We start from the raw sequence: 25,134 nt of genomic DNA, 5'->3' as shown, positions 1-25,134 counted from the left end.
GTTGTAATCCCCAGGTGTCAAGGGACAGACCTGGTGGGAGGTGGCTGGATCATGGGAGCGGTTTCCCCTATGCTGTTCTTGTGATAGTGAGTAAATTCTCATGAGATCTGATAGTTTTATAAATGGCAGTTTCTCCTGCTCTTTCTCTCTCTCCTGGTGCCTTGTAAAGAAGGTGTCTGCTTTCCCTTCGCTTTCCGCCATGATTGCAAGTTTCCTGAGGCCTCCTCAGCCATGCACAACTGTGAGTCAATTAAACCTCTTTCCTTTATATTAATTACCCAGTCTCAAGCATTTCTTTATAGCAGTGTGAAAACAACCTAATACAAAACTTCAGCAAAGTTTTCTAAATTATAGCTTAAATAGTTTTCTAAATTATTTTGTTCCTTTACTTTGGTTTTTTCAGAGACTTCTATCCGTGTTTGATCTCATTTGCCTAACTTCAAATATGTCGCTTTTAAATCTTTATCTTCGTTTTTTTTTTTCAATTTTAGATTTCCCTCTTCCTACATCTTTGTTTTTTTTTTTAAAGTTTATGGCCGGGCGTGGTGGCTCATGCCTGTAATCCCAGCACTTTGGGAGGCTGAGGTGGGTGGATCACTTAAGCCTAGGAGTTCAAGACCAGCTTGGGCAACATGGCAAGACTCTGTCTCTATAAAAACACAGTAATTAGCCGAGCGTGGTGGCGTGTGCCTATAGTTCCAGGTACTAGGGGGCTGAGGCAGCAGGACTGCTTGAATCCTGGAGATCCAGGCTGCAGTGAGCCATGATCATGCCACTGCACTCCAGCCTTGGTGACAGAGCAATACCCCGTCTCAAAAAAAAAAAAAAAAAAAAAAATTAAAGCCTAAAGCACTCATTTCTCTTAAAGCATTATCTGCTGTACATACAGAGTGGGTATCCCTAATTTGAAAATCTGAAATTCAAACTGCTCCAAATTCCAAAACTTTTTGAGTGCCTACATAGTGCTCAAAGGAAATGCTCATTGGAGAATTTTGGATTTTCAGATTAGGAATGCTCAACAAGCATAATGCAAATATTCCAAAATCTAAAAAAATCCTAAGTCCAAAACACTTCTGGTCCCAAGCACTTTGAATAAAGAATACTCAACCTGTATTTGCTCAAGCTCATTACAGTTTAGTCTCCATTACTAAAATGACCTTCTCCCCTTCATAATTCTTTGCTGCATTCTATCACCTCAGGTGAGTTTTTCTAATTCTGATTTATGTTATTCTTTAATGTTTTGTATTATTAATATCTTTAGCTCATTTTGAAATAGTTTGTCACAGTTTTTAGTTTGTTTAGATCTGTTTAGTGTTTCATTTCTAATGTTTTCATTGTCTGTAGGGATATTCTGCTTTTTATTCCTTAAGATATATTTGTGTAGCATTTGACCTTAATCCTTTTCTTTTGTTCTTTTCCCTGATCTGCTCTTTTCTCTATCCTGATCAATTCAGATTCCACTCTTAGCAGTTTCTTCCCAGTGAGGAATACTATCCTAAAAGGGAACTCTGGCAGGTCAATTTTGAAGAGTTAGAGGTTAAACTGTTCTAAGCCCTTTAAGTCCTTCTACTATGTGCCTCATGCACTCACCTAGTATTAGAGAGACCAAATCCCTTCCCAGTTTTGGCTGCTGCTTCCAAATTGTGTGCCGTACTTTTCAGTGAATTCTTATTCACTGGAATTCTCAGGTACATAAGACAACATCCTCAATGCTTCTATGTTCTTGCTCCCTCACAGACCCTGATAGCATGCAGGTCTTGTGACTGGTGGTTTGTCCCTACCTGCTTAAATCCTGGGGCTCATGGGGATACCTTGTCACCTAGTTTTTTGTAGGTGTCATGGGTTTTGACTTCACTATTTCCATTTTTATTTTGAGACTCAGAAAAGCTAATGCTGTTGTTGCCACCACCTTCCTAAAAATCTGCTGATAATTTAAAATTTTACTAACTCACCGAAAAGTCCACAACCACTTCATGAATTGGTACTATCAGTACCCCCAAACCACAGATAAAAAGCTTCAATAATTTGTACAAAATGACACAATAAGTTGTAAAACCAGGATTCTAACCCAGATCTTTTAAATTCCAGAGCCTGTATCTTTTATTATGATGTTTACAGGACAATTATTCATTACGAAGGAACGTGTTTTATAGAATAAATTCCTGAAAAGTTTGCTATAAGGTGAGAAGCATCGCTATCTTAACTCTTATATGATAAAACTTAACTCAAGGTTTGAGAAACTAGTACAAGTCCCCTAATTCAGCAGGTAGCAAGATGAAAGGTATAAAATCTTACCAGCACGAAATTTTCAAGAATAAACTTGAATCCCTGACTCTCAAATCTCATGGATTCCTCAATGGCAGAACATAATTTATTAAGTAGGTTAAATAAATTTAATTCTGGAAATTAAAGTAATGGTATCTAATTACCAGAATAGCTGGATGTGCATGTTCATGAATAGGAAAAGAGGCTTCCAAAGTAAGCATCTGCTAATAACCTACCTGGCCTGCCGTGTGTAGGTGGAGATACAAATAGAGGCTGTATAGCATTCTGTGAGGAAACTGAAGTGGTACTAATAGCTTGATTAGCTGCTGCACCGTTAGATAAGACTGGAGCTGGAACATTACCGGCACAGGAATCTGCAACTGCTGCAATATTTCCCATCACCTGTAAGTGTGGAAGAAAGTTCAAAACTCTAAGTTTGGTTTTTCAAACAGTAGATTATCTGATCCTAAACTTCAGAAAATAGTAATTAGTTTAGATAACTAAAACACTGAAAGTCAATCTTTATGTAAACCTTATATAGGAAGGTTATTTCTTTCAGAAGATCTTAGGTCACTTGAGAGCTTTAATTTTTTTAATTCATTTATTTCTAAAAAGGTAATACATTACTATGATTTGAAAATCAAGTATTAAATCGTATACAATAGAAAGTTTCCTCCAAGCCCTGTCCTCCGTCTGCCTAGTTGCCCGCTTCCTAAACAGTTAACCTCTGGGCTTCCTGCATATTATTCCAAAGATTTGTAATTCATTTTTACATGCATATATATTGCCCCACACAAGCAAACCACCTTTTTTTTTTTTTTTTTTTTGAGACAGGGTCTCAACTCCCATCACCCAGGCTGGAGTGAAGTGGCATGATTTCATTCACTGTAGCCTCAACTTTCCAGGCTCAGGTGATTCTCCCACCTCAGCCTCCTGAGTAGCTTAGGACTACAGTCACGCACCACCACGCCCAGCTAATTTTTTATATTTTTAGTAGAGACGGTTTTGTCATGTTGCCAAGGCTGGTGTTGAACCCCTGGGCTCAAGCAATCTGCCCGCCTTAGCATCCCAAAGTGTTGGGATTACAGGCATGAGCCACCACATCTGGCCTACACTTTTTTCAAGAGAAAAGGTGCCTTGCATTTTTTATAACATTGTAAGACTGTAATTTTTTTTCTGCTTGGGCCACAGCTCCTTAAGAGAATAAACTATTTTTCCACAGCACCCAGTACAGAGCTGTGCACAGAAAGATATTCAATGAATGGCAACAGACTCTTCTTGAAATACTGTCCTCACTGGGAGTCTCCATTTTCTTCCCACCCAACTGCAGTGTGGCTGCTACCCACACTGGTTCTCTGAAACTGTATTCAAAGTCACCAGTGGTCTCTATGTCAACAAATCTTAGTAGACTTCTGTTAAGTCTTATGTTGCTTGACCTCTTGGCAGCAACTGACACCTGGCTGCTCCTTGAAACATTCTCTTCCTAGGGCTTCCATAATATTCCTCTCTCATGCTTTTCCTCCCTCCTTGGATGGTCCTTCTCTGCCCATTTTCTAAAATTTGATAATCCACGGGCTCTGTTCTAGATGCCCTTCTCAATCTCTTCCTTTGCCCAGGATGATCTTGTTTACTCCTAAGGTTTCAGCTACCTTTTTATAATGCTGACTCTCCACTCTACAGGAAAGCTTTAAAATTAAGTTTCAGTTAATGAGACAGAATTGATGGGTAATTTAGATTAACTCACTCTTTGTATAAAAGAGGCTCACAGTAGACTATGAGTAATCTAAAGCCAGCACATAGAACAGTGTCTGGAACACAGTAGATACTCAATAATTTGTTGAATTAATTTACTAATCACTGTGTCAGACACCAGAAGGTACAATAATACCTAAAGGAACGAAAGCAGTTGCTTTGAAGTATGATGAAGGTAAATGAAAAGAGAAAATTCATTTTTCTGTGTTCAGGCCATTGTAACTGCTTAATAACACTATGAAGATTACCTTCTGGGGGTAGTTGTATGAGGTAACTGTGTCCTGAGGAGACATAGAACATGATTTTCTGTCCTGAAGAGACTTTAATGAATACAAAAATATAGTTAAATAAAAAAAAAAAACACATCAATAACTTTGTTTCAACATATTTTAAAACTATATGAAAGCGATCAGTCCTGAAAAAATTCAAATTTGGAAGTGACCCCTAAGACAAAGCTCTAAAAGTTATGACTCTAAGATGTGATGCAGGTGACTGTTTTGTTACATATCTACAGAAATCCTCAACACATCTAACTCAAGTCCTGATGTAGATACTAAAATGTAACTGATAACTGAAATCTAAACACTCTTTCAGTGATCTTTGCCTTAAAAGCTTGAAGCACCATAGGACCAACAATAGTTTTGCTTAAAAAAAAAAAAGGCATTCTATCTGAATATGTAGCTTGGTACAAGGGTAAACTGGTTATTCAGCTGCATTTTACCTAAGCGGGATTTAATAGATATTGTAAGATTCAAATATCATTTTCCTCTGGCTTAAGACCCTGTCTTTCTAAAAGTAAAAATGATTTTGAATGGCTTGGACTCATGCATGACAGACTGTCATGGCAGCAAAAACTCTACCAGCAGAGATTGGTTACATTAGTAACAGCACAGAGAGAACAGGGAAAGGTAATCACAGCAAACAACAAAAGGTACCTTACTGTGAAAAGGTGAGCCCCACTTAACATGGACAATTCCAAAGTCTGTGTTCAAGTATAGCCAAAGCCCCTGTCAAAAAGCAAACATTTGCCCTGGCTCAGAAGTTCCCAAGTGAATACCAAATGCTTCTAGAGAAACATTTATTTGAGTGTTAGACATGGAAATAAGAAGTAGAAATAAATGTTCATGATTTCTTAGAAGGCTTTGCCTGGAAATCTTTATTCAAGGAGTCCTGCGTTGGACAAAAACAAAGGTAAATAGATGGGACTTAATTAAGCAAAAAAGCTTCTGCACAGCAAAAAGAAATAACCAGTAGAGTAAACAGATAGACAACCCACAGAGTGGGAGAAAATCTTCACAATCTAGCAATCTATACATTGGACAAAGGACTAATATCCAGAATCTACAAGAAACTCAAATCAGCAAGAAAAACACAATCCCATCAAAAAGTGAGCTAAGGACATGAATAGACAATTCTCAAAAGAAGATATACAAATGGTCGACAAACATAGGAAAAACTGCTCAACATCACTAATTATCAGGGAAATGCAAATAAGAACCATTATGCGATACCGCCTCGCTCCTGCAAGAATGGCCATAATCAAAAATATCAAAAAATAGATGTTGGTATGGATGTGGTGAAAAGGGAACGGTTTTATACCGTTGGTGGCAGTGTAAACTAGTACAACTGTGTACACTGTTTTCCACTATGGAAAACAGTGTGGAGATTCCTTAAAGAACTAAAAGTAGAACTACCATATGATCCAGCAATCCCACTCCTGGGTATGTACCCAGAGGAAAAGAAGTCATTACACAAAAAAGATACTAGCACATATATGTTTATAGCAGCAGAATTTGCAATCGCAAGAATATGGAACCAGCCCAAATGCCCATCAATCAATCATGAAGTGGATAAAGAAAATGTGGTGCATATATACCACGGAATACTACTCAGCCATACAAAGAAACAAAATAATGGCATCTGAAGCAACTCAGATGGAATTAAAGATCATTATTCTAAGTGAAGTAACTCAGGAATGGAAAACCAAACACTATATGTTCTCACTCATAAGTGGAAGCTAAGCTAAGGAAACAAAGGCATAAGAATGACACAATGGACTTTGGGGACTCGGGGGAAATGGTGGGAAGGGGGTGAGGGATAAAAGACTCTACATTGGGTACAGTGGTACACTGCTCAAGTGATGGGTGCACTGAAATCTCAGAAGTCACCACTAAAGAACTTATTCATTGTAACCAACCACCACCTGTTCTCCAAAAAACCTATTGAAATTAAACATTAAAGACAAAGAGTTTTTTTAAAATGTATGCTGATAATTCTGAAGACATTTATCCTTTATTTTAGCAATAGAAATTTGCTATGGATTTGGTGATGGGGGCAGGGGGCTTGGAACATATGAAGAGATTGAAAGCTATTGAGGTTGTTTAAATTCAGAACAAAAAGAAACATGTGACAAGTGAAATTGAAGGAACAGAAAAAAAAGTATTCTTGTTATCCCTTGTGGTAAGATTCTTACTTGCCTTTTCACTTGGATGGCTACTTCAAGAGGTGATATCAAAAGTACATGACATGAGAATAGTAATAGTGGCAGGAAATGGGGGAAAAAACTTTCTCTGGAAGGAGGAAAGTAAGCGAAGGAGAAAGAACAGAAAGAGAATTACATATCAGAGTTTTCTTCTCCTTCCTAAGGTATATTGTCTAAACAGTAAAAACAAAAATTTAGTACATGAAGTTGCCACAGTTTAGTCATAATTAGAGAATATAAGGTAGTTATTCAAGTTCTTCATAAATATTCCAGATCTCCTGAATAGATGGTAGGATTGCCCTTCCCAGCTCCATCCAAAGTCAAGAATGACCATGTTACTTGGTCAATAAAATATGACCAGAAATGTCAGTGTTCAATTTCTGTATCCTTTGCCCTGCTGCCATAATCATGATGGCATGTGTCCATCAGCCTGGGTCCCTGAGTGACTATGAAGAACAGTCATAGTCTGGCAGCCTGCTGCCAACTTGCATTGAACTATATGACATTAGCAAGAACAACTTTTCCTGACTTAAGCCACTGAGATTTTGGGGGGTTGTTAACTGCAGCATAACCTAGCTTGACTAAAACAGAAATTGGTAACTAGAAATAGGGTACGGCTGTAATAAAATCCTAATTGAAAAGGAGTATGAACATGTAGCTCTTAGGGTAAGCAATTTAGAAGACATGATGTTAGTATTGTGCTTTGATAACTGTTGGCATTGTTTAAAGCAAGTTATTTTAAGACAGGTGTGTGTAGGAAAGAATTAGTAGTTTGCAGGCAGGAATGAAAGGGAATAGATTCCTTGCATACAGGGACTCACAAGGTTGAAAGAACAACTGTTTCAACCCTAAACTATAAAAGGTAATATTGATGAATGGTTTGAACAACGACAAACAGTGAAAACTCGACCTCGCAGCAAGAATCAACTCTTTGGTTAAAACCCGAGTGCATTAAAGATGTCTCAAAGCTAGAGTTCAACTAAGGATGTAACACCTAGTAAATCCTTGCACTTCAACAAAATGGCCTGTAGAAAAATGTCCAAAATGCATGGCTCTTCCATCAATGCCTGATAAACTCAAGCCACTTGCAATCAAGTAGACAGAAATATAAGGATAAAACCACAAAGAATTATAGCAAATCTTAGTAGTATATCTATAGAAAAGAATTGTAGTATGGCTATTGGTACATGAAACCAAAAGAAATCAAACAGAAGCAGAATAAATTAATCTTACAGCCAAAGAAATCATGAGCCAGAACTAACACCACTCAACTGAGATAAAACCACCCTTGGGCCTCCAATCTTCTCTAAGTAGCAAGCTTAGAAAGCTGCTTGGTTGCCAAGGAAGGATTATTCTCCAATGCCTACTCCAAACACTGCCAAGGAAAGATGGGCCTTGGGAGTAACCAAGAGCCCCAGAAAATGAACGAGAGTTCCTCCAGGGAAGAGTCCCATGAGTATGTTGGGGGCCCTTACAACGTCTGCCCATGAAGGTCTCAGAATTGCTACAGGCCAATAACTGTTTTTTTATCCCCCATTTTCTCCCTTTCTGAATAGAAATTTCAGTCCCTGCTTCAGCATTGTAAACTGGGGAGGGAGGGGGGAAAAAAAAACCTCTGTATTTTTGGTTTTAGGTCTCAAGATCACAAGAAGCTACCTCTGGACCCAATATAACAAGTACTACACATAGCCCAGAAATCCTAGGCTTTGAGTTTGATTACACTGAATGGGACCTTTTAGGATGCTTCCTTTGAGGTAGAAACAAGTATTCTGCCTGTGAGAGGGAGGGCAAGTTGAATGATACAGTTCTCAGTGCTGTTAACATGTTTCTTTTTGCCTTCCAGCACAGAGAAGTTAGACTCTTCGGTGGGACCTGCTCTGGCCAGTGAAATGGAAAAGAAAGCGACATGTATCACCTCTGGTGGAAGCTGTAAGAGCCAGTGCACCATTTACCGAATTTTATTTCCTGCCTTGACAATTGTGGATGAATTTCCATCAGCCTGAGTACCTGAGCAAGCCCTTCTATAGACTTCTACTAGACATGTAGCATAAAGGAGAAGCAAACTTTTGTTATATTGAGTGAAATGTATCATCCATTCTAATAAAAAAATCATAATAAAACCTTCTAAAAGATCATTACTGCCTATGTTAGAATATCTCTAAATATATTAGTTCCAGAACACGAGTTAATTCCTGTCTCAATTTCATCTTCAAAATGAGAATGATACTAAGCCTCACAGGGTTGTTCTGATTTAAATACATTTATATGTATAGCTCTTAACAGTGCCCTAGTACATAGGAGGAGCTATAACTCTTTGCTATTATTAAATACCTACCAAGTTTGCTGTAGATGCAGTTGTGCTATAAACACCTGAAGTTTCATAGTCTGGCTCTAGAGAATATAGCCAAAGTAAAAAATGAGCATTATTTTATAGCTTGAAATTCTATAAACAATGATGAATGCCAGATCACTTCTAGATCTTACTGACCTGCATGATAAAGATATTCTTCATGATATCCCCCTGGGGAAAAAAGACAAGACAGAAGAAATGTGTTTATATAGGTCTTTGTAGCTCAGCAGAGCCAAATGGCCAGCACTTGCTTTTTCCACCAGTTTTATGGTTATATGTTCAAAACTAAAATGCATACATCCTGAAAAGTGGTATGAGCTTTCACACTAGTCAACAGATATTGAAGCCAGAGACTAGCTGTAAGCTGTACAAATTTCTCCTCTGAAAATCCACTTAGCTCTTAGAGGTCAGGCAGAGGTGAAAACTCAGTTGTGTCCAATTTTTCCAGTGAGGCTAGTGTGGTGATTAAGCACATAGGCTCTGGAGTGAGGATTGCCTAGATTTGAATTCTGATTAACTACATGACTTTAGGCAAGTTATTTAATCTCTGTGCCTCAATTCTTCACTGTAAAATGGAATAACAGTACCTTGCTCATAGGCCTTTTGAGGATGGTTAATGGAAGTGAAAGTAACTTAGCATAGTGCTTTACACATACTAAATACTCAATGGTGACTATAAAGTATGAGTATAATCCACTGTTTCCTTAGGTGGACATTAAGGGAATATGTATGCCTCATCTGTTTTTCAATCTGTTTCATGTAAGTAATACATGTAAAATGAGTGTGTCCTCAAAGGATGGCTCAGTAGACTGAAGTACTTTTAAGATTTCTGTACCATTGAAATGCAGAGAAAGTCAATACTCAATCGGACAGTTTTCCACCAAATATAACCCCGCAGTTCTAAACTAAATTTGATTCTTAAACACACCACTTATCAAACACACATGCATGAAACTCCTCCAGATTTAAGGTGGGAGCAAAGATTTGGTTATTTCAAATATGCCACACTACCCATAGAGCTAAAAGACAAAAGGATCATCTAAATAAGAAAGCAGACAGTAAATGTCCTTAAGCACACGCATGTACACACGTACAAAGTTTTCACAGATCATTCTTGCCCTAGATTTTTTTACCCATTAAATTCCTAAAAATATCTATTTTTTTCTACACTAGTAGAAAAAAAGAGTATCACAAGAAAATAAGGAACTTATTCATAAGTCAAGTCATTAGGAATGCCTGACACCTCCTTAAGCCACTCAATGCTCCACAATTGTTTCAATAGGCATATACAGTATCTTTTAAAAGTAACAAGGTAAAAAAAAAACACATTCCATGGTAGAAGTCAATATAAAAACTGTTAAGGCTATGTGTGTGTATATGATTCCAATTATAAAAAATGTCCAGCAGAGGCAAATCCATAGAGACAGAAAACAGACTGATGGTTGCCAAGGGCTGAGGGTTGGGGCAAATGGGGAATGGCTCCTAATGAGCACAGGATTTCTCTATTGTGGTGATAAAAATGTCCTAGTATTAATTGTGTTGATGGTATGCAACTCTGAATAAAAAACCATTGAATTGTATTCTTTAAATAGCTGAATTGTATGATATGTAAATTATATCTCAATAAAACAGTTACAAAAAATTATATCTCTGCCATTTACCAAGGATATGGCCTTGGCCATGTCATTTACCCTCTGAATCTCAATTTCCTCATATGTAAAATAGGGACAGCACATTCCTCAGAAGAACACACGAAGGACTATATTATGAATATAATGACTTAGTAGAGTGAGTATCACATAGGGTTCAATAAAGAGTAATGTTTATAGATCAAATAGACTTATTTGGGCAAATAAGTTACTTCATAGTAGTCTTAAAAAATAATAGCCAGTCACACGAAAAGCCTAACATATACAAATGGTGAGGACAACTATCAATAGTGCCTTACTAATAACGAATAGATGTTTTCCATGCTGATATCTGACACCAAGTCAAAACTCACTAAAGACCTATGCAGAGAGCTGAAAACAAGTTATAACAATGTAGCAGCCTACTGAAACAGAAGTCTATTCTTCTGAGAAATACCAGGACATATTCAAAAACCCAGCAAGCATTAAAAACTTATATAAATCTTTCAAAACTAAGCTACTGGAACAGAGAGAGACCCCAAAACCAAATTGGTCTACCTCACCGGCCTGATGTGCTAAATGCCCCAAGAATCTTTTAAAAAATATTTAACTGTAATTGACTCACCATTTTCACTCTGGCCATTGCCCTCCTCTAAATTCAAAGTCTCTTTGCCTGAGCTATGTCCCCGCCTTCCAGCACAGTATCCTGAAGTAGCAGGAACCATTGTAGAGGGACCTCCATGATTCTGTATCAAAGAGACATGCATACACTGCAGTTCTCACTATATAGTCAGAAAAAAAAGCTAGAGGGATGTTTTAAAAGGCAGTTTAAAAACTAGCCTAACAATGTGAACTGCTATTGTAAGAGAACTCTGTAATCAAATGTTTTCCATGCAGTTTAGAATACAAAAAATATGAAGTAACAAGAAAACAGAAAATATTAACCCATACTCTATAGGCAAGATTATTAAGTCTACCTCTATTCCCTTCTCTAGGAACAGCTGGGAGAAAGTGTCTCTTTTCTCATTTTCATTTGCCAGAAAAGGCTTTGTTTGGTTATTTGTACAAAATCTAAAATTTATCCACATTGCCTTTACTTCAAAAAAATAAATGAAAAAAGTAAACAGCTTTTTGAGTAAAGCATTGATCCACTCACAGGTAAAGTTGGATAAGCAGTCTCATCCCCTTCTTCAACTTCATAAAAAGTAATAGTTTCTTCCAAGCCCCTGGGCATCTGTCCATTCCCTGGGGTAAATCCATACTGGGACTCCTTATTCATACAACTCATCTGGCGGTGACTACGTCTAAATGAACTTAAGTGGTTCAAATAATAAAAAAGTAAAAATGATGAAATATAGTAACTTGTTCCTAATTTCTAAATAACAGTTCAAATATCTCAAAGTTGACACTTTTTAAAACATTAATGTTCAGCAATGAAATCAGACTTACCCATTTTCTCTGACTTTCAACACAATACTTACCGAGATCTGTAAGAGAAGTTATCATAGCTCTGGCAGCACCTTTTACCTGGGCCTGGGTAAAAATCAACTTTAGGGCCCGGCATGTTGTGCCTGTTTATAAACCGAGATGAATTCCTAAGAATAAAGAGAAAGGAAACTAGAACTCTCTATTCACTAATACCTAAGTAGTCAGTCTCTGTAGCTAAATAGAACTAATCTGTCTTTCTAAAAACATTCAACTAGAAAGAGCTCTGCTCTCTGCAATACTGGCATTAGGCCTAACTATTATTAATGAAATACAGTCTGTATGTCACAGAGACTCTCATCTTGATGGCATTCTATCTTCTTGGATCTCTTCAATTGCTTCATATTTCCCTAGACCATGAAAATACAAATCTTACCTGGGCATCCCATATCCCCGACCTTGTCTCGGAGATGGATGTTGAGGATGAAAATGTTCATTAGACATAACATTGCCAGCTGTCTGTGAGTAGTGCATTGGAGGATCGTGCCCATAATGCATACTGTGCTGTAGCCTGGGTGGGAGGAGGGGGTCTCCCTTGCCATAAGCCATAGTCATGTAAACTTCTTTCCCTCGAATTTTCTTGAACATCTTCTTCTGTTGCTTTATGTCCATCTCTGATATAACTTTCAGGCAAACAAAGAAGTAGCAATTAAGCTTCCTAATCAAAGCAAAAGGCCCAGTGTACTGTCACCACCACACTGCCTTAAACTTTCCAATGCTCCCCCTAGGAACAAACCAAATAAACATAGGGAGGGAATTTTTGTATTTTTGAAGGATATACTAGATCTTTTATTTGGAAGGACAAAACCAGCAGGTAATTTCTGTATCAATGGGTATATCTCGGCACTATCCCCAGTATGGGCAGGTTAGTATAGGTCATCAAAACACTGAGTCATCCATGGCCAGGCACAGTGGCTCACGCCTGTAATCCCAGCACTTTGGAAGGCCGAGGTGGGTGGATCACTTGAGGTCAGGAGTTCAAGGACAGCCTAGTCAACATGGTGAAACCCCGTCTCTACCGAAAATGCAAGAATTAGCCAGGCGTGGTAACATGCGCCTGTAATCCCAGCTACTCAGAAGGCTGAGGCAGGAGAATTGCTTGAGCCCGGAAGGTGGAGGTTGCAATGAGCCAAGATTGCGCAACTGCACTCCAGCCTGGGCGACAGAGTGAGACTGTCTCAAAAAAAAAAAAACAAGACATGCCTGTAATCCCAGCACTTTGGGAGGCCGAGGCGGGCAGATCACGAGGTCAGGAGATTGAGACCATCTTGGCTAACACAGTGAAACCCCATCTCTACTAAAAATACAAAAAATTAGCCGGGCACAGTGGCAGGCGCCTGTAGTCCCAGCTACTCGGGAGGCTGAGGCAGGCGAATGGCGTGAACCCGGGAGGCAGAGCTTGCAGTGAGCCAAGATAGCGCCACTGCAGTCCGGCCTGGGCCAAAGAGCGAGACTCCGTCTCAAACAAACAAACAAACAAAAAACCCCCAAAACACTGAGTCATCCAATCACATGCATTACTATTCTCTAATAAATTATGCCTATTAATATCCCTGGCTGCTTCTATGAGGTGTTTTCCTAGTTCTCTAAGAAATATTTTTCCCCCTCAGGTTAAGATCCATGTCAGCTTAAGTTTTTAAAATTAATTTTTATAGGTGTAGAACAGTATATATTTTTGGGGTACATGCACTATTTTGATACACGCATACAATGTATAATGATCAAATCAAGGTAACCGGGATATCTATCACCTCAAACATTTACCAATTCTTTATGTTGGGAACATTCCAAATCCAGTCCTCTAGTTTTTTTGAAATATGCAATTGTTAACTACAGTCACCCTATTATGCTACCAAATACTAGATCTTAATCCTACTACCTATTTTTGTACCCATTAACTAATCCTTCTTTATCCCCCACCTCCACTACCCTTCTGAGCCTCTGGTAACCATCATTCTACTCCTCATCTCAAGATCATTTATTTTTTAGCTCTCAAATATGAGTGCTTAAGTTTACACAAAGTCCCTTAAGAACCATGGTTCTCAACCAGGGGCAACTGTGCCTCTCCCTCCTCTAGGGAATATTTGGCAATGTCTGGAAACATTTTTGTTTCTAGTGGATAGAAGCCAGGGATGCTATGAAGCACCCTACAATGCACAGGACAGCCCCCCGACAATGAAGTAGTATCCATTCCATTATCAGTAGTGCTAAAGTTGAGAAACCCTACCCTACAACAAGACATATGACATACCTTTAAAAAATAGTACAATGTAGATAAGTAAAAGCAGGTACATGAAGGGAAAAATAAAATAACCTTTAGCATACAAACCTATTTCCGGGACATATCCCCCAGGCATTTTCTGGTAACCTCTTCCTTTCCGACTGGGCATAGCATTCCAGGCAGGAACAGGCATCACTTGGGTAACTGGTTTTAAGTTGGTCAGTGGAACAACATGCCTTAAAAGTTAAAGGTATCACCATGAAGATACTGCAACACAGATTTAACTTTCACTGAATACACGTATCCCACCCCTTATACTTCAAGTGTATTCTATTAAAATCTGGTTGACCCCAGTTTCCTTGTTTAATTTTTTATTAGTTTAGAAAACCTAAGAATAGTTTGTACAATTTCACTGCTGTTTCTAGCACCGATGACATTTCAGAAGAAAGACTGTGGTAGACTGTATTAGTTCACAAATATTTGCTGCACCTCCTTGGAGGATTAAATTTCCCCACACCACTGACATGAGGCTTGGGAATGTAAACCACTCTGGTTAATAAAGTATGAGACATTTTAAGATTCAGCAAGTGGTTTGTTCTCATTTTATTCCCTATCATCATGGATGCACATGTTAAAATAGAATCTCTGTTGAACCAGATCCCATTTGCTGACCCACTACGGACATGCTAAATGAAGGAGGAAGGACCTTACTGTTTTAAGCTGCTGAAATGTTTTGGTTGTTAGAACAGCACAGCCTCATTTAATGGTTCTCAAAGTGGACCAGCAGCATTATTATCACCTGGAAACTTGTCCAAAATTAAAATTCATGGGCCCCACCTCAGACTTACTGAATCAGAAACTTTAGAGTCTGGGTTCACTAATCTTGTGTTTTCACAAGCCCTCCAGGTAATTCCGATGCATGGTAAAGTTTGAGAAAGACTAGATTAGCTTATCTTCATACTGGCAGAGACTCAGTTATTAATCCAACTTTGCAATTACTATGAACAGTTTTGTATCAGAATTCTGTTGTACTTAATATTTCTAATAAGTAGGCTAGTGTCTTAAGATTTGAAAACTTTTATACATATCTAATATCTATATTGATATTTCATACTTCAGCACATGCTTTTATAATTCAAGATAAGTCATCCTAGGCCAACAGTAGATACAACTCTGGTTCTCTTACTAGCATCCTGGTAATTCTCAATTTAATATTACAAAATGGAACCAGGAACCAAAGATTTCAGTAATTCAACAAATTATCATATTCCTACTTTTCTGCCAATTCTTCAATGAAGACTGTTACTGAATTGTTCTCATTTCCAACTTCCTGGATATGAGCATTGTAATATCTTCCATCTGATTCCAAGCAAACCTGAAAAGATAATACATCTAGTCTCAAGACTAGTGACAGATATGGCTAATGCCAAACAAAATACCACTTTTCCCCAAATGGAGTTCAGTTTCTACTTTTTAAAGTAATTGATGTCAACACTGCCAGTCTGGATCAATGGAGGCAGCACATACTGAAAGAACCTTACATCTAATCACTAAATTTGTAATTAAAATTTAACACAGACATTAAACTTTTTTTTCAGCTGGGTGTGGTGGCTCATGCCTGTAATCCCAACATTGGGAGGCCAAGGTGGGAGGATCACTTGAGGCCAGGAATGAGACCAGCCTGGGCAACATAGTAAGACCCTGTTTCTATAAAAGAAAATAAAAATAGGCCAGGTGCACTGACTCAAGCCTGTAATCCCAGCACTTTGGGAGGCTGAGATGGGTGGATCACGAGGTCAGGAGATCAAGACCATCCTGGCTAACACAGTGGAACCCCGCCTCTCCTAAAAATACAAAAAATTAGGTGTGGTGGCAGGCACCTGTAGTCCCAGCTACTTGGAAGGCTGAGGCATGAACCCGGGAGGCAGAGCTTGCAGTGAGCAGAGATCGTGCCACTGCACTCCAGAGCCTGGGAAACAGAGCAAGACTCCATCTCAGGAAAAAAAAAAAAAAAAAAAAAAAAAATTAACAAAATTAGCCAGGCATGGTGGTATGTGCCAGTAGTCCCAGCCACTAGAGAGGCTGAGGAAGGAGGATCACTTGAGCCCAGGAGTTCGAGGCTGCAGTGAGCCATGATCATGCTACTACACTCCAGCCTAGGCAACAGAGCTAGACTCTATCTCTTTAAAAATAAAAATAAAAAAGTTTCTAGTACTTTGTAAATAAGTCTTGCTCAACTCATATTATGACGAAAAGCACATTCTTAAGCAAATTACTGATTCTTGAAGGAACTAACCTGACACTTGTCTCCCAAATAGTACTGTCTCCCAGCATACTCCATGTAATCAGATTTTTGAAGTTCTATTAAAAGAAAATGAAGATTCAAGCTCAACTAAACTGGTTCCTTTCCTATATCAATTAATTTCCTCATTTACCTTTGCCGTAGTGCCTTTGACAATGCTACCACTATAAGTGAAAATAGGGGTAAAGTCCCAAAGGGCCATTCTATCATTCTGGATGAGTTATTTCTGCAGTCAATTTAAAGAGACCTGCCAGAATAATTTTGTGCTTTAAAAAATAAATAGGTGGAAATTGGGAGTTTATAATCAGAGAGAGTCAAACACTAATGAGGTACAATTTGAAAGTATTATCCAGCTTCTCAAATCCACCTATTTTTTTTTTTAACAACTTACTGTGTTTCCCAAGGTCTTAACCTCATTCTAGATTGTTAACTATAGCTAGGTTTACCAGGGTTCAAGGAGTTGAATGTGAAATACTAAAGGCTTATCTTGAAGGCAAAACTTTAAGGCCTAGGTTGATCACTTTACTTATCTTATAAGGAGAGAAACAATGACCTATTTTCAAGGGTTGGTAAACTTTTTCTGTAAAGAGCCAGATAGTAAGTATTTTCAGTTTCTTGGGCCATAAGACTCTCAGAACTACTCAAACTCTGCTGTAAAATGTTATGAACACTGAAATTTGAATTATGTAATTTTCATGTGTCACAATATATTATTCTTTTAATTTTTTTCTGCCATTTAAGAATTAAAGACCATTCTTAGCTCATAAACCACATAAAAACAGTTGGTGTGTCAGATTTGACCCACAGGCCTAACCTACTCATTTATCAAGGAAGGTGGTCTTAACACCTGGAATTTAGGATGAGCTTGTTTTCAGTCACTAAGTTTCTTAAAGCTATCTAAAAATTATCTCCAGTCTTTGCAAAGCTGAAGTCCCAGGCAAACATCAAACTTTAAAAGATCCCTCCCACTTCTAAAGCTATGTTCCCTCCTTTGGATTTAAATCATATATAAAGTAAGATAAAAAGCATCAGGCTGTTTTTTATAACAGTATTTCTTATAAGAGATGTTCACCATAATTTGCAAAATTATACTCCTGGATTTGTCAGTTCATTACCTTTTCTGCTGTCCAACCAAACATCAAATTCTACATTACGATAGATTTCTGGATCCAGGGCTTTGAGCACCTTATAGGGGAAGGGCATCTTTGATGGATTTTCTGGAGACTAAAACAAAAATAATCATGCTACAAACTCACAATCCTTAGTCTTCCTTCTATGAAGAAGGAAGAATTAAGTGTCTTCCTTCTCAAAAAAAAAGTCGTTCTTTATTAAAACAAGAAATAAATCGCACAATAAATTTTGCCATATATCTTAAAAATCAAGAGACTAAAGTAGCAAAATGCAAGTAATCTAAAAGGTTTTAGATGGCAGAAGGGGAATAATGTCTAAACCAGGCAATGACTCAGGACACATCCCATATAAACCAATGCAACACAAACCAGGATTAAAAATTCAGAGCTATTCAGAAGTGTTATCATGATATAGACATGGAGGTGCAAGTATTTCTGTACTCTACAATCACCTGGAAATATCTGAAGGTTACTTCATTATGGTCAAATCCTGTTAAAATTTCCAAAGGAACTACCATTTTTCTTCTGCTTTCCTAGAATTTCACCATATTCAATACTATTCCAAAATTACAAGCACCTCAGGTATACACAGAGATTGCTATAATAGTATTTGACTTATTTAGCTAGCCTCAAACTGAAGGCCTATTTGATTTTAGTCCTATATGGATGGTGAAATTTCTGTTTCTCTAACTTTAAACCATGATTATCACCTAGTTTGAATAAAATAAAGATAGGCATTGTATTCCTTAATGAAAAAAACCTTAGTGTCAGAAGACTGATTACAAACTAAATATTGGGTTTGTAATATTTAACTTAAAAACATAATGCTCCTGAAATTTCTGAAGTGTTCAGTTTGATCTGAAAAATCTAAAATTCTGTAAAAATAAGAATTCAAAGAACATTAAGCATGCATTTTAAGTTTAAAGATAGGTAAGACTTTCACAAGGGAAAATGACCAACTCCTCCCTCAACCCATATAACTAGAATATAATATCTGACTTTAATTAGTTTAAGTCATGATGCTGCAAGCCAAGAGTATGAAAATTCTTTGCCTTAGAAAATATCAAACCTTTGTTTCTTCTGTTCCTTTATTGTAGCCCTCTGGTATATTTTCAGCATTGTAGCAGGCACCCCACTCTTCCATCCTAATTCAAAAGATTTAGAGCAAAGAGCTTTTTATAAATGAAGAATTTACTTATCTTAAGCCTAACGACTACACCACCACCTAGTGGTAAATTAGCTCAGTTCTAAAAATAAGGCAAATGCTTTTTCATTCCAACATTTGCATTTATGCTTCCTTTTTATAAGTATGTGCTACAATATACTTAGCAGATTACCTCCTATATTTTACAACTCCTGTGAGAACACACTCTTAGGGTGATCCCTATGATCCCTGCCTCATTCATTTTACTGGTCTCTCTCTCTCCTCTGCTGCCTATAAGGAAGCAAGCAGCCATGTTCACCACTGCAATGTAGCAGAGCTGAGGGTTACTTCTGGCCAACTGACAGCAAAAACTTGAAGCTCTCAGTCCTATAGCTCTAAGGAACTGAATGCTGCCAAGAACCATGAATGGGGAAGTAGATCTTTCTCCAGTCAAAGCTCCAGATAAGAACTCAGTCCTGACCAACATCCTCATTACAGTCTTATGAGACACTCAGCAGAAGATCCAGCTAAGCCATGTCCAGATTCCTAATCCACATAAATTGTGAGAAAAGTGTGCTGTTTTAAGCTGGCAAGTTTGTAGTAACAGTGTTACACAGCAAAACATAACTAATACATCTTGCCTTCCGACTACTGTAGTTTCCGTAAGCCTAAAGTCCTTAAGACAAGTGATCAGTGAAGAATGAAGCAACCTTTACCCTAATACATGGTTGCCACTCCTGGCAGTCCCAAATAAGCTTTAAAAACCCTCTTCTGGGCCAGGTGTGGTGGCTCACGTCTGTAATCCCCGCACTTTGGGAGGCCGAGATGGATGGATCACGAGGTCAGGAGACCGAGATCATCCTGGCTAAACCAGTGAAACCCCATCTCTACTAAAAATACAAAAAATTAGCCGGGCTTGGTGACACCCGCCTGTAGTCCCAGCTACTCGGGAGGCTGAGGCAGGAGAATTGCTTGAACCTGGGAGGCGGAGGTTGCAGTGAGCTGAGATCGCGCTACTGCATTCCAGCCTGGCTGACAGAGCGAGACTCCGTCTCAAAAAAAAAAAAAAAAAAAGAAAAAGAAAAAAAATTGTAAGCTTTAAACATCCAAGAAATAGAACTGCAAGACAAAAAACACAAGGTGACACTTACCTAGCAAACCTATCTGAATTTGCAGGCAGAGCTAGGAATTAGGAAGAAATATAAGACATGTACTTTATTATCTCAAACTCAAAGTGTTCAACTAGAGCTGTTCAACAGTTGTTTCCTCAGAGGCACACTCATAGTGCATACCAAAGGCAGACACTAAAACACTCCTAAAACTTACATTGAGAGATTTTCTACTGGCTGGATGTGTCAAGTAACCACTAACCTCAGTTATTATCTAGAAAACGATGGTGCTACTTTAGAATCAGTATTTTCTCAAAGTATGATCCACAGCCTACCTACATCAGAATGCTTAGGCACACTTGTTTAAAAAACAGATTCCTGGTCCCATCCTGACCTCAAATTTTGTGACAGTAGGCCCAAGAACCTGCCTTTCTAACAAGCACTATAATTCTTATACAACTACAGTTTGAGAATCATGTAATTAGACAGTTCTGAAGTTTCTTCTAGCAATACAAAACGGACCTGAACAAAACCCCCAAGTCTGGGCATCTCACGACACATCTCCTTGGTAAAACTCTCCCCTCATTAAAAATATATATCCTAACATATGTGTACATGTGAATATGTAACCTAACTCATAAGCCTGCCAGGCCCCTTCCACTTTCAAATGATTATGCAAAGAAGTATGGAACATAATTATCATGATATCCCCTTTCCCTTTATTACCTATTCTGATTTGAACTCTTGTAATCAGTATGGGCATCCTCACTTCCAGTCACAGCATTATTTCTGTTCTTCTTAGAACCACTTCGAAACAATTTAATCGCAGTCTTCAACTCTTCTTCATCCACAACAAACACATCTTTATAGAGAATTTCGTACAATACAGCTGAAAAAAGAAATGGCCAAAATTCCAATTGTCAAAATAAGATTTATATTAACTATGTGAAAATAGCCATAATCCTGTGTGCAAATAGGTACCAACAAGGTTTTAAAGGGGCTATTCATGGTGGGTCCCAGAGTGAAAACAAGTCATCTGAAATCACACCCAAAATTTATAAAGCCTTCACATACCCTGACAAACAGCTGCACTTGACTGAAATTGTTTTGAGTACACAGAATCATAGTGACCACTACTTGAATAGCAGAGTAGAATCTAAAGAAAAACACAGAACAATTAAGTGAATGTTACACATCTTAAAACCATGAAATTAAGATGATAATTAACTTGAAATTGAGTCAGTAGTAACTGATAACTAATTGAATTTTTTTTAAAGTGATTTTTAAAATCTAAATATAAGGAAATGCAACCTGTACCTCATAGAGATTTTCTTGGCAGTGACTTTTAAATGCCAAGATTAAAATCACTACTAAGGTTACACTGTGAGCCTCAATCACATTAATATACCAAACAAGTCCTGATTTACAAATTTGCTAAAAAAAAAAAAAAAGGAACACTTAGAAATTGAGTTATTGAACATAACAGAAAGCCTAACAGATGCCAAAAGACCCAGCTAACTTCCAAGAATGACTGGAAAAATTAGGTCAAATACCCAAATACTCCAAACTCAGACTAAGGGAGGAAAGGGATTTTATTCAATTATTTCAAAAGTTATCCATTTAACTGAATAGCAATATATCAATACACTATATAGCACCAATACTGCTAGAGAGACTTCCTCAATGAATTAAGGCACATCTCAGGCTACAAAAATGACAGTTTAACATCTGAGCTGATTCCCTGAATCCCTAGAATTTTTTTTTTTCCCAAAACAATTCAAAGGCCATGCTTGTTAAGCAAAATTTTTTCAGTCAAAATGTTGCATGTGATGAAATTTGTTTATATAACTGTTCCAAAACCTTTCTGAATTTTTGTTGAAAAAATCTGTCTTCGCCAGATGCAGTGGTGTGTGCCTACAGTCTCAGCTACTACAGTAGGAGGGTCACTTGAGCCCAGGGGTTTGAAGCTATAGTGTGCTATGATCTCACCTGTGAATAGCCACCACACTCCAGCCTAGGCAACATAGTGAGATCCCCATCTCTTAAAAAACAAAAAAACAAAAAAACAAAAAAAAACACTGTCTTATATAAGGGATATAATCCCTAGTGATTAAGGTTCTTCCATTTTGAAGGTATTAGCAACCTGAGTTACTCAAAATGATTCTGCAATCTGTGGAAAGATGTTGCCACCAAGCCTCCTTGGCAGAAAAAAAAAATTATCCTAAGCATTCTTTTTTTCTGTCTTCCTACTCTTCCCTGGGCTAACTTCTCCCAATAATCCAGTTATTTGATCCCAGGTATATTATTCTTCACTTGTCTTTTTGGAAACCACAATTCTATTTCAATAATAATCCATTTCAAAGTACTGAAGTCAAGTGTCAAGCTGAAGTAACTTACAGTAAAGTTTAAGTTATAAGTTTCTCCCACCACAAGGGGTATTTGCATTTAAGAGTTTATTAACTCATAAGAACAGTGAGCAGATTTTGAGCAGAGAAATCCTTTGTACTTTGGGCTACAAGAACTGGGAACTCTAAGAAATATTAATAACTAGAGGCAGTTAAGGAATAAAGGAATCCAGTTAACCAGAGTGATGAATAAGCAGTTCTTATAGAAAGAAGACAGACAACTATATAACTGCTCTATTCAAGTGGCAAGAATTTCGATTTTGACTGGAAGAGGCAAAACAAGGCATGATGGCTTTTATGTTTCTGGTGGTATCCCAACATGAAATAGTAATTCATACATACTTGTGGGTGGTTTGTTTGGGAGTGGCCAGATGGGATGTAATTAATGGCAGTAAACTAGTGAAAAAGCGGGGTAGATCTATATTACTAAGAAGGATATTTAAAAAGAACAAGTAACAATGTTAAATATGAGCCCATTTACATTTAAAAGACAAACACAAAGAAAATGATACAGAAAGATACTCACCAATACTTAATAGTTTGTTACTTTGCAGTGCATGAGAACCAATACTTGTTACTTTGAAGGGCATAAGATTGAAGAGGATGAGTGGGGACTTTCTTACTCTACATTTCCAGACTTAATTTTATTTTGTTTTTAATGTAAGTATGTACTTCTATCTAGATAGAGCAAATGAGGTGAGTGAAGATGGCTCGATTTCAGCTGAATACACTTAAGAAACTGAAGATAACTATGTAGAATGAAGAATTAAGTCAACACACAAGATAAAAGATGCCAAAGTGAATATTAGACATTTCTATGAAAGTTTGTTCTAAAATATTTTTAGAAGGCTCATTAATAATGTTCACTGCCTATAATACAATCATTTTTATTTATTTATTTCTGAGATGGAGTCTTGCTCTGTCGCCCAGGCTGGAGTGCAGCGGCGCAATCTTGGCTCACTGCAACCTCCGCCTCCTGGGCTCAAGCGATTCTTCTGCCTCAGCCTCCTGAGTAGCTGGGATTACAGGCATGCGCCACCACGCCCAGCTAATTTGGGTATTTTTAGTAGACACCGGGTTTCACCATATTGGCCGGGCTGGTCTCAAACTCCTGACCTCAAGTGATCCATCCACCTCGACCTCCCAAAGTGCTGGGATTACAGGCGTTAGCCACCACACCCGGCCTCATTTTTAAAAACTCAATCCTGATGCCAATCTTAGGAGTGTGAACTGAGATAAAGCAACAAAGTTTTAGGCAAAGCAAAGCATCACAAAATAAAAGCACCTGGCTTTTCAATATAAACACATACCCCCACTTTATAAATTCCCAAATCAGACATATATATGCACTATCCTGTACATGCAAACACCCAAGTGCTGGTAAGTATTAGCTCTGTATACATGTATGGATATTTGTAGGTTGTACACACTCAAAAGGTCTGACATTTTTATATTCTCATGGTTCCCAGTGGGTAATGTTCCCCCTAAATTAGCTAAATAATCTCTCTGTAAGATACACAAGACATTTATAAATGGAACTGCATAATTGTAGGAACTAAGTGGTGGGTACATGAATGTTTACTTCATTAGTCTTCATACTTCTCTCTGTATGAAAAATTTCAGAATACAATGTTGGGGAAAAACTGAACTGGGAGTTTAAAGATACCTGGTAAAGATCCAAATTTCATCTCAATCAATGCTATGTACAACTGCTTAGATACAAAAGCTAACACTCCTCTTCCTCAAACAATTCAGATTATGTCACACCCTTACCTAAAAACTTCCCATTAGCATTTAGGGTCAAGTTTTCTGGTGTCTGAAATTTACTTTAAAATACGTCGAAAAAGAAAGATGGACAGATGAATGGATCAAGGAATAGGTATGTGATAAGAATACTAAGATGTTAACAGCAGACTCTAGGTGGTGGGTAGGTAAATGGATGCTCACTGTAAAATTCTTTTAACTTTTCTTTATGTTCGAACATCATAATAAAATGTTGGGAAAAAGTTTCAAATGACTATTCTGTACAATGAAAAGACAAATTATTTGGCATGGCCTGCTCTACCTCTTACTATGTAACTCCAAACTATCTTTCCAGCATCACCCTCCTCACATCCAACTACTTAACTCCCAAAGGGTCTCTTGCTTCTATGCCTCTGTATATAGTGTTTCCTCTGAATAGACTGCTCTTCATATTTGATGGACTCTTTTATATTCCACTTAAATGTCACTACCACCATGAAGCTTTCTAAACTCCCTCAAGCAGAAAGAAGGGCTTTTTCCCTTATGCTTTTAGCACAATTTTTTTTATTATAAAACTTACCACTTGGCTGTAATTAACCCTTTGCAGGTCTGTCTTCATTGCCCCTTAAGCTCTTGGAGGGCAAGGATTTCACTGTATTCATTTTGGTGTCCCCAAAGCTCAGAAAAGAGATAATTAATGTACCCCATTCACACTTCTCTTCTAAGTTATCTCCTACTCAGTCTTCTCTATTCCTAATGCTACTTCTCCTTAGTTCAGGTATTCCCCCTCAATTACAGTAACAGCATCCTAACAGTTCTCCTGGTCTCTAGTCATGTCTTGCCATCATTAAAATTGTGTCTAAATTGTGTTCCATGTTGTGAAATAAGACATATAAAACTCAAACATTGTGTAGTCTATATTTCACTAATAAAATAATCAGGATAAAGGGCTTTTCTTTTATAAACTTTTTGGAGGAGAAGCTGTATGCTGAAAAACAATTTATCTGCTGAGTATTCTCAACTAACAATCAAGTACTTTACCAGGCAGTAGTAGACACTGTCACTTCCCTCAAGAAACATTCAGATAATGAAAGAAATACATATGAAAACAAACACAA

The 25,134-nt window shown here is 37.7% G+C and overlaps 1 protein-coding gene across 9 annotated transcripts in view; it reads right to left on the bottom strand.

Annotated features, from left to right (window-relative positions):
• Window positions 1–25,134, bottom strand: part of ALG13 (ALG13 UDP-N-acetylglucosaminyltransferase subunit) — a 79,268-nt gene that overhangs the window by 21,563 nt on the left and 32,571 nt on the right. For 4 of the 9 annotated variants that reach the window (XM_030806839.1, XM_030806841.1, XM_030806843.1 and 1 more), the window contains exons 9-24: window positions 20,943–21,024; window positions 20,595–20,757; window positions 18,685–18,760; window positions 17,601–17,709; window positions 16,480–16,544; window positions 15,458–15,558; window positions 14,292–14,419; window positions 12,339–12,585; window positions 11,959–12,072; window positions 11,634–11,790; window positions 11,103–11,223; window positions 8,988–9,020; window positions 8,835–8,890; window positions 4,953–5,024; window positions 4,266–4,337; window positions 2,502–2,667 (exon numbers count right to left, since the gene is read on the bottom strand). In XM_030806839.1, coding sequence (XP_030662699.1) covers window positions 2,502–2,667; window positions 4,266–4,337; window positions 4,953–5,024; window positions 8,835–8,890; window positions 8,988–9,020; window positions 11,103–11,223; window positions 11,634–11,790; window positions 11,959–12,072; window positions 12,339–12,585; window positions 14,292–14,419; window positions 15,458–15,558; window positions 16,480–16,544; window positions 17,601–17,709; window positions 18,685–18,760; window positions 20,595–20,757; window positions 20,943–21,024 — 1,762 coding nt within the window. The remainder of the gene's footprint in view (window positions 1–2,501; window positions 2,668–4,265; window positions 4,338–4,952; window positions 5,025–8,834; window positions 8,891–8,987; window positions 9,021–11,102; window positions 11,224–11,633; window positions 11,791–11,958; window positions 12,073–12,338; window positions 12,586–14,291; window positions 14,420–15,457; window positions 15,559–16,479; window positions 16,545–17,600; window positions 17,710–18,684; window positions 18,761–20,594; window positions 20,758–20,942; window positions 21,025–25,134) is intronic. The other 5 variants (XM_003262204.3, XM_003262205.3, XM_030806842.1 and 2 more) reach the window with 2 other exon arrangements.

This window comes from Nomascus leucogenys, chromosome X, assembly GCF_006542625.1.
Source record: "Nomascus leucogenys isolate Asia chromosome X, Asia_NLE_v1, whole genome shotgun sequence".
NCBI lineage: Eukaryota > Metazoa > Chordata > Mammalia > Primates > Hylobatidae > Nomascus > Nomascus leucogenys.
The sequence above is the reverse complement of the archived record's forward strand: the minus strand, read 5'-3'. Positions and strand labels throughout refer to the sequence as shown.